We start from the raw sequence: 9,835 nt of genomic DNA, 5'->3' as shown, positions 1-9,835 counted from the left end.
ATGTGTGTGTTTCTCAACAGGCACCAGGTTTCCTGAGTGTGTGTGTGTGTGTGTGTGTGTGCTCTGTTCCAAGGGAGAAAGAGCCTCTTTCTGACACTGCTGTTTTTAGATCTGCGATAAAAAGCGGTTATTGGAACATGCTGATAGCAACCAGCCCAGGCACTCAAAGACACAAAGGAGCCAGTGAACTTAACAGTTTATTTAATCTCAATATAATTTGCTAACGTATAAATAAAAAACACGGCCTGTTCGGGGCCAGGTAATGATGCGTGCGACCCAACGACAAACACACAAGAGGGAGACAGACAACAGAGACATGGGGAGCTTTCACATCCTTATCTGAGTGTGTGTGTGTGTGTGTGTGTGTGTGTGAGTGTGTGTGTGTGAGTGTGTGTTTCTGTGTGTGTTTCTGTGTGTGTGGTGTGTGTGTGTGTGGTGTGTGTGTGTGTGTGTGAGTGAGAGAGGTGCACACAAAGACCCTGCAGAAGCCCGACTGGACAAATCACAGACAAGCTCTTTATATCTTTTAGAAAACAAACAGTTTTACTTTAACCATGTTAAGGTAAATCATAGCATTGATTGAAACATACAAACAGGAAATGACATAATAGTTTTAGCAGTAGAGGTCCCCTTTATGCAGTTCTGCTTACAGACATATACTATTCAGCCAGGTTCAATTGGGCCTTTATTGTGATGGATATGGACGTGGACAACTCTTGAAATGAAACCTAAATTAAAGGGTTTTCTGGGTCCCTTTTGTATACTGAGGGGGAGCGACATGTTTAAAAAACACAACCAAAGCAAACACACAAACACACTTTGCGAAAGATAACATGTCACTACAGCTCAGGACCGTGTGTGTGTGTGTGTGTGTGTGTGTGTGTGTGTGTGTGTGTGTGTGTGTGTGTGTGTGTGTGTGTGTGTGTGTGTGTGTGTGTGTGTGTGTCGTTTCACCCGAGCTGGTTGGAAACCAGTGACTGGAAGAGAGGGGTTCTCCCAAGTCTGACGACTGAAGTTTTTTTTAAAAGCTCAACCTTTCTCTACGGACAGAAGGCGGCGGATGTTTGGTGAAACGGTGAGTAAGCCAAGTGCTCTGGGCATTCTTTAGCTAATAAATAAGATGGGGACCAGATGCCAGTCATTGGACACTGGGTTTCTCTCAAGGGGAGATGAGAATCGCAGTCTGTAGTTTTGTACCTGGGCCCTGTGAAGACTCAGCCTCCACAAGGAGGGGGCCCCCCCCAGGAATGACTTCATTTCCCAGGATGCATCACTCGTCGCCGGCTGGCAGGTTCTCCTCGATCCTCTTGATGAACTTCATGCGGATCTCGGTCACGTTGTCACCCCTCAAGGTGTCCTGGGCGAAGCGGACGTCCACTGCCATCTGGACCTGCCGAAGACACAGAGAGCACGAGAGCATCCTCAAGGTGAGGTCACATGTTTGCCATGGTTGCCATGGAGACGCTGCCTCAACAGATGACACGGTTATGTCACTCCGTCTCATCGCGGTCCAAGCGCTCCGTCCCCACAGTGGTGGTGGCGCCGGATCGAACGCTGTAATGATTTAGCAACACACACACACACACACACACACACACTCCGTCCTGATGGGCTTTGTTTTTGTCTGTTTGGACCTTTACTTCCTCTCGCTCACACACACACTCCTGATGTGCTTTGTTTTGTCTGTTCGGATCTCTCGTTTGGCCTCAACAGCGTTGATAAAACGCAAAACCTGGTCAGTAAAAAAAAGCTACGAACACTGAACACACACACACACACACACACACACACACACACACACACACACACGCACACGCACACGCACACGCACACGCACACGCACACGCACACACGCACATCATTTCCACCATTCCTCTCAGCAAGCCAAGGAAGAGGCTGGAACAGGACAAGTTGTGATCATCGTAAGCGCCTGCACACACGCACTCCTGGGTTCTCACCCATTTTCAACATTTCACACCTCCACGACCCTTCCCAAGGTTCAAGTTCACAAGATTGCTTCCTTTACAGCACAGATAGGGTATAATTACTGAAAGCAAATAATGATAAATACAAAACAATAATAAAACAAAAAAAAAAAAAGTTTCTTTTCTTTTCCTGTTAGACGATATTCCATGACTTTTCCAGGTCGTGGGAACCCTGTCACTCATTCACTAACACACTCACCATCTCCAGTGCAGTACTCCACACAGCCGGCTGGAGAACATGAGGTTGTTGTTGTCTAGGAGCTCTCTCACACACACACACACACACACACACACACACACACACACACACACACACACACACACACACAGTCTCACCATCTCCAGTGACCCCCGCAGTACCCCACACAGCCGGAACATGAGTTTGTTGTTGTCTAGGAGCTCGCTCTTTCTCATCTCACACACTCACACACACACACACACACACACAGTCTCACCATCTCCAGTGACCCCCGCAGTACTCCACACAGCAGGCTGGAGTAGACGAGGTTGTTGTGGTTGTCTGGGAGCTCCACAAAGTCCACCAGCGGGTTGCTCTCCAGGATGAGGGAGAACTCGTCTCCTGCCGGGCTCCAGTTGGTCACGCTGGGGGTCACTCCCAGGTACATCTTAAACGCCACCTGCAAACGCAAGAGAACACGGAGGGCTGACTAGAGAAGACCAATGGAACATCCTTCTGTCACAATGAAAAAAAATTCTGTTTTAGGTCAAAGGTCATTCCGTTGCCATGGAACATCCTTCCGTTACAATAGAAGGTTCTTCTGTTACAGTGGAAGGTCATTCAGTCAAAATGGGATATCATTCAGTTACAAAGGAAGATCCTTTTCTGTTATAATGGTAGGATCTTCTGTTCCATTGGAAGATCTTTCGGCTACAATAGGAGGAGCCTTTTGTTGTTTTGTTGAAGTTGTGATTGAATATGAAGCTATCAAGCAAATAAATGTAAATAAGCTTTATCTGCAACCTGAAGAGCACATACAAGTCCTTTGGTTTGTGCTTCATTTGGACTAGGAGATTTCTTTCATTATTTGTTAGGTATGAAGCTATTTTAAATACAGCTCGCTATAATCAAGCCGAATAATAACACGAAGCATCAAAGAGTCGAATGAAGGCTTTTGTTTTTCCCCAACTGTGACTGAGGTTCAAAGCGTTTCCCAGGATTAAGAGGTTTTCGCCGCCCTCACACAGCCCCGGATAATCGGCGCCGCCGCCTTTGGGGTTTGGTGCACGGCTGGCCCAAGAGCCGGTTTGGTGAACCGGTGATGGAGGACCCAAAGGGTTCTGCAGTCTGATCTCGGGCCCAGAGCAAACACACCAGGGCTAGATAATAATCTGACTACGTGGCCTGCTCTCACACTCACTCACACACACACACACACACACACACACACACACACACACACACACACACACACACACACACACACACACACACACACACACACACACACACACACACACACACACACACACACACACACACACACAGCGTGAGAGAGAGGGGGTAAAACAGACAGGGAGATAGACTGATAGAGAGAGAAAAGATAGAGAAAGATAGATAGACAGAGAGGGAAAGAGCCATACAAAAGGAGGAAAAGAGAGAGAGAGAGCGCAATTGGGAGACAGAAAGACACAAAGAAAGAAAAGAAAGAAAAGCAGATTGCAAAGAGATGGAACCAGAGAGATTCCTTCAGTGCGACAAAGTGAAAGAAAGACAGAGAAAGCACAGAGAGATTCCTTCAGAGTGAACTCATGGTTGTGAGCTGAGCTGCTTTGTGTTCTGAGCACACAGGAATCGGTCCAGATGGGACCAGCACCAGCAGCATCTCTGAGGCTTCACCCCCCGGTGCTGACCCGACCCTCCACCTGTCCAGCGGGTCCACTGGACCACAGCTAACACACACGTCTCCACCTCCACCTGTCCAGCGGGTCCCCTGGACCACAGCTAACACACACACGTCTCCACCTGCAGTTCCACCCCCCCCAGCTCTGAGGGGCGATGAAAGCTGAGAAACTATGCAGACTACCACAGGTCAGAGTTCAAATTCCAGTCACTCGTCTACCGGCACTCTTGTCTCTCCTCCCTTTCCCTCCCTCCCTCCCTCCCCCTCCCTCCCCCTCCCTCCCTTTCCCTCCCTCTCTCTTTCTTTCTTCCTTTCTTTATTTCTCTCTCCCTCTTCCTTCCTTCCTTCCTTCCTTCCTTTCCCTCTCTCCCTCCTGAGGGTTGGCTGTGTGTGAAAGTGGAGAATTGCCTCTGGGCTCGCTCGTTACCTTAGCGATGACATCGGCCGTTTCTCGGAAATCGTGACACCTCCCCACGCTCGAGCGGGCCAGAAAGTCCTCGATGAGTCGCACGCCAATGTTGTATCCCCTAACCAGACACACACACACAGACACACACACACACACACACACAGACACACAGACACACAGACACACAGACACACAGACACACAGACACACAGACACACAGACACACACAGAGACGGAGACAAAGGGTGAGTTAAAGCGTCCACAGACACCATTTTTTTTATCAGATCCCTCACGCAAGACTGCTTCCTTTCATCCTCATCAGCGCGCCTTCTCCTCTCCCGCCTCGCGCCTCCTCGTCTGGAGAGTGAAGGAGTCACTTACAGGACGCTCAGGGACTTTTGACCGCTTTTGACATGAATGTTATCGGATTCACTTTAGCCTGTTTTACCCATTTTACTCAATAAACCTAAGATGCCTCACCCATAATGTAGCTAGGTAGCGGGTGGGTTGAGCTCTAAAGTTAGGGTTTGATTGATTTCTGTCTGGACTTCATCTCATCTCAAGTGGATCATGCCCACCCCAAGAATGCCCATGTGAGGGGTCGATTATTCTCCGTTGCCTGGGGGACGGATGGCTAACACATAGGCTACTGCCCCTGCGAGGGTAGATTATCTCTGTTGCCTAGGGGACGGGTGGCTAACACTGCTGCTGCTAAAAAAAAAAAAAAAAACATCCCGTCATTATGATGAATGAATGGCTCTAGACTGAGTCTATTTCTGACTTCTGTAGGGTTTGGGCCGGATGGAGAATTTGTCACTGGACTGTAGGGCGCTCTCTCTCTCTCTCTCTCTGTGTGTGTGTGTGTGTGTGTGTGTGTGTGTGTGTGTGTGTGTGTGTAGGCTGTACATGAGTCAGTGTGTGTGTGTGTGTAGGTTGCATGTGAGTCAGTGTGTGTGTGAAGGCTAAATGTGAGTGCTTGTGTATAGGGTGTGTGTGTGTGTGTGTGTGAGAACACTTTCACCTCATTTATTTGGTGTGGTGGAGAGAAGACTCCCAGAGCCCGAAGTGGTACATTTGACACTTCCCAAGCTAACACTCAGCCCACTCACACAGACAGGGCGGTTCAGAGGGCACACACACACACACACACACACACAGACAGGGCGGTTCAGAGGGCACACACACGCACACACACACACACACACACACACACACACACACACACACACACACACACACACACACACACACACACACACACACACACACACACACACACACACACACACACACACACACACACACACAGACAGGGCGGTTCAGAGGCCAAACACACATTTCACACACACACCCTCGCTCACACTTTCACAAAGCACACACCATCATAAAGCACACACACACTTTAACAAAGTGCACACATTTTCATAAACTGCACGCACGCGCACACACACACACAAAGAAAGAAAGAAAGAAAGAAAGAAAGAAAGAAGGAGAGAGGGAGAGGGATTCTGACTGGATGAAACAAATACTGCCCACACAGAATCAATTCTGAGCATTGCGTAGTAACCTCACATACTTCTGGTGCCTCACTTGGCAATCAGACCTCCTTCACCTTCCCAGTGACCCATGCTGCGTTGATTCCATTGAAAAGAATGTCCATACAGGTGTGTGTGTGTGTGTGTGTGTGTGTGTGTGGAGATATTCAAACAGCAAACACATACCAGGACAAGAACATTAACAGATTATTATTTGACCTGTATTCATTTCAAAAGACAGGACAAATATACACAGTAAACAAAATGATGAGCAATCCGAGCAGAAACTAATGAGGGTCTCTATCCTCAGCAGAGACTCACATCTTGTCCAGCTGCTTGTTGACCTCCTCGTCGTTCTCGTAGTCCTTGCACAGCTGGGTGACCAGGGCCCCGTAGGTGAGCGTGAACAGCTCGGAGTTCTACAAACAAACCAGACACAAATGAACCACTACTACAGAACTGTGCAACTACAGTAGCTATTAACAATGTCGTTATTTGGGCTGCTTAGTTCATCTTTATTTGGCTTTCTGTGTTTTGAAGGCTAGACATTGTGGACTAGACAGCTATTATAATTTTGTGTGAATCTTTGGGTTAAGATCCTTTTTCACCCAGAATGTTTGCATTTTTCTTTCAAGGGGTTATACGTCTGAATTTGACTGCTGCAATGTTCTTGCAATGTTCCTCAGACAGCAATGCAGTAATGGTGTAAAAGGTGTCATTTAACTTGCTTTTATAATGCTTCTGTAGGATTGGATTGAGCTCTCTACACTCAACTGAGGCTAAACCCTGCGGTCAAGTACAGAACATGTGTCTCTATAGCCCACTCACTAACTCTCTGTCAATCTAAGAGTTCTGTATGGACTACACAGCTGTCAATCATTGATCCTTTCTCTTTCAAGCATTTTACTACGGGACACGCCCCATTTTACTATGGGACACGCCCCGTCATGGGTTCAGTCTGAACCCTCGTATCGTCCCCAGAGGCCCCAACACAGATGTCGTGGCTAGGTGGCTAAGCTGATCACAACACGAGTTAACAACTCAGTCAACGAACGCTTCCTTACACCACTTTATCCTCAAAGAGCATTTAGTCTGGACTTGGCAAGCCTCTCTTCAAACAGTATCCTTCCTTAAGCTAGTCTGTTTCCAAATAGAATCCTTCCTTAAGCTAGTCTGATTGCAGTTTGTGCAAGTCAGTGTGCCTGACTTCTGTTTCTCTGTGCTTTGATATGTCTCTGTTGTCACACTGCTGTTGGACTAAGTGGATGTGTGTTGACAGGATTTTGCCTCCCTGCTATGAAATAGCTCCATGAAGCCCCCTCAACATGCTGTCTCAGTCACTTGGCCAATAAACCCAGAACTCTACTGCTTCCTCTTAATTCTGTCCACTCCACTTTTATAAGATTTTTTTTTTTTTGTGGTAGTCTGTCTCCAAACAACATCCTTCCGTGAGCTAGTCTGTTTCCAAACAGTAGCCTTCCTTGAGGTAGTCTGTTTCCAAACAGTAGCCTTCCTTGAGCTAGTCTGTTTCCAAACAGTAGCCTTCCTTGAGCTAGTCTGTTTCCAAACAGTAGCCTTCCGTGAGCTAGTCTGTTTCCAAATAGTAGCCCGGGCCGATAGCAAACACCGAGCTTTTTCCTCTGGCCTTACAGACGCAGGCCACCGTGCCTTGCTAGATCAACGGACGACGAAACCCGTGATGAAAGAAGCCAACCTTCCTCCCCAAGAGTCAGCTACCCCAAGAGTCAGCTACCCAATCGCAGGAGCTGGATTGGGTTGACATGGTAACAACAAAGTCAGCTGGGGCAAGGCGCCCATGCCGAGTGGCCCGGTTCCTAGGCCTGTTCAAAGGGGCGCGTTCCCCAAAGGAAGAGCAGAGGCCACATCACACTGAAGTGTAGCAGAGACATGGAGCGCCTGGAAGAGGCCCGGCGACGTCTCAAGCACAGCGGCGTGCGTGCGTGCCCCCCCCCCCCCCCCCCATAGCAACATTTTACAGTATTGCATCCAGGCTTGGGCACGTCTGCCTTTGTTGACGTATTTCCCCATATAAAAAAAGCTCTCTTAAATTACGAGCCATGATCAATGGATGCAACACGCTGAGCCAGTCCCCTGGTACAACCACAAGATGGAGACAGTGCTCCACGATTTTTAAATGCAAATCGTACGTTTCGTAGATGTACATTTGGGGAAGACAGAATTGGAAACGAGTGGGCAGCAATGTCAATAAGAATAGACCAATCCCAGTTACATTTGCTTCCCGACTGGGTTCACGCTAGTAACCTAGATATACAGTACCTAAAAACTGACCTTTCTCAAAACTATCACAGGAGCTTGAAAAGACCAAGAGGAAAGATAAAATTCCCAGGCTTGACAATGAAAGCTAATGTTGGACGGGGAAGCAGTCCCTACAGCCATCAGCATACTCTCTTTCTCTCTCTCTGTTGAATGCTGGTCTGTCTTTGCCCAGACTACAGTGTTCGAGCGCCACCGTGTGGCCTGAAATATCAACCTGTCTACATGGTACTTCTCTAAATTCAAATAAGACATTTATCAACGTGTTTAGTTTATCCTGGTTTTCTTCACGCTGTGAATTAGATGCTCTCATGTATGTTATTAGTTGCATGCTTGCTCAGCAGTATGTTAGTAAATGTAAAACATGAACTGCTTGTGGACCACACACATCTGAAGTAGTGACTTCAGAATTCACACAGAGTTTTCACCAATACTTGGGACAGTGACTTAAAAAAAAGGAATTTGTTAAGGTCACAAGGACACAGAGCATGTCCCCTTATATTCTACCAAAAAGGTATCTTAGCTATCATTCACATCAGAAAGCATAACAGTCCATCACGCCAGCCCTGTTCGCAAAAATGATTGTAATCTTGTGTCGATAACTAGGGTCATTTATGACTGTCATCTTTGGCAAAATATTAATCAGACCTGATATGACATGATATTGTTCCTGATTAATACATGCACGACAATCGGATTTCAATGAACGTTAATGTATAGTTGCAAATACAAGTTAAACAGTGACTACCTAGCCTAAGCTACACAGCGTCCAACGTCAGTTCAAACACAGGAGACAGTGATTTTAAAACCCGATCTCGAAAGTCATGAGGGAGAAACTTTAAACGTTAACAGTTTATATTGTTGAAAAACGCAGATTATCAGGATTCACTGCAGTAGCGAACTTTCAGTAATGGTATGTGGGCTAATACACAAAACTGGACTAGCAATGCTAACAATGCATGACTATCGTGTGACAGGAAGCAGAGCTTACCATTTTCTTACTGTCGGAGGTTCTGTTTGACTGTCGAGACATTCTGTATAGTCTTACGGGCCTTTGATATCAGGTAGTGTTTAATTGATGTGTTTCTTGGGAAACGGTGCCAAATGATTAGGATCAGACTTTCTGTGTTCTATCAGCTTTCACCACAACTTCTCAGATACAACTTCCTGATTAGCAAAGGAATCGGAAGTGATGACAATTTGCGTTGGATCATGGGAACTGGGGTTTATTTTTTTTTAAAGCGATGAGTCTTTTAATTTTTTATATATTTGCACTTGTGGGGTGTTAAGTTGTCGGTGCAGTATGAATACATTTATGCAAAGAGATGTAGTCATATATTCAGGTTGGTATCCGCGTTTGATACCAAGGCATTGATTCAGAAAAAAATGCATTTCAGGTCTTTTCAACGCGATGGCAGTAGAGATTCGTTAACGGTACAGCAGTCACATTTCTACAGAGAAGAGTGTTACAGCCATCTGACGCAAAAAAAAAGAGAATTGCTAATCTAATCATCTAATTTAGAAACGTTAGGACAGCTTCAGATGAACAAAATCTAACGGTTTCTCTGCAACAAATGTCTACCTAGGCCTATAGTCTAGGCCTGCAGTGAATTTCAGAATTTTAGACTATTTCTGTCTCTACAAAAGTAGTCAGTAGACACAATAATGTTCAGTGTGCCATGTTAATACTTTTTCCTTATTGCCAAAAAGAGGCAAAACGTAGCCTTCCATTATAGTACTTGGAGAGAG

General features: G+C 46.4%; 1 protein-coding gene across 1 annotated transcript; it reads right to left on the bottom strand.

The window, feature by feature from the left end:
- Window positions 1-524: 524 nt before the first annotated feature.
- trappc3 (trafficking protein particle complex subunit 3) lies at window positions 525-9,272 on the bottom strand. The gene is made up of 5 exons (XM_031586355.1): window positions 9,078-9,272; window positions 6,113-6,210; window positions 4,275-4,374; window positions 2,441-2,623; window positions 525-1,390 (listed from the first exon to the last, which is right to left on the bottom strand). Exons 1-5 carry the CDS (start codon window positions 9,117-9,119, stop codon window positions 1,271-1,273), a joined length of 543 nt encoding a protein of 180 aa, XP_031442215.1. The 5' UTR covers window positions 9,120-9,272; the 3' UTR covers window positions 525-1,270.
- Window positions 9,273-9,835: the final 563 nt, after the last annotated feature.

The sequence above is a fragment of the Clupea harengus genome, chromosome 19 (assembly GCF_900700415.2).
Source record: "Clupea harengus chromosome 19, Ch_v2.0.2, whole genome shotgun sequence".
NCBI lineage: Eukaryota > Metazoa > Chordata > Actinopteri > Clupeiformes > Clupeidae > Clupea > Clupea harengus.
This window is presented reverse-complemented; position numbering and strand designations above follow the sequence as displayed.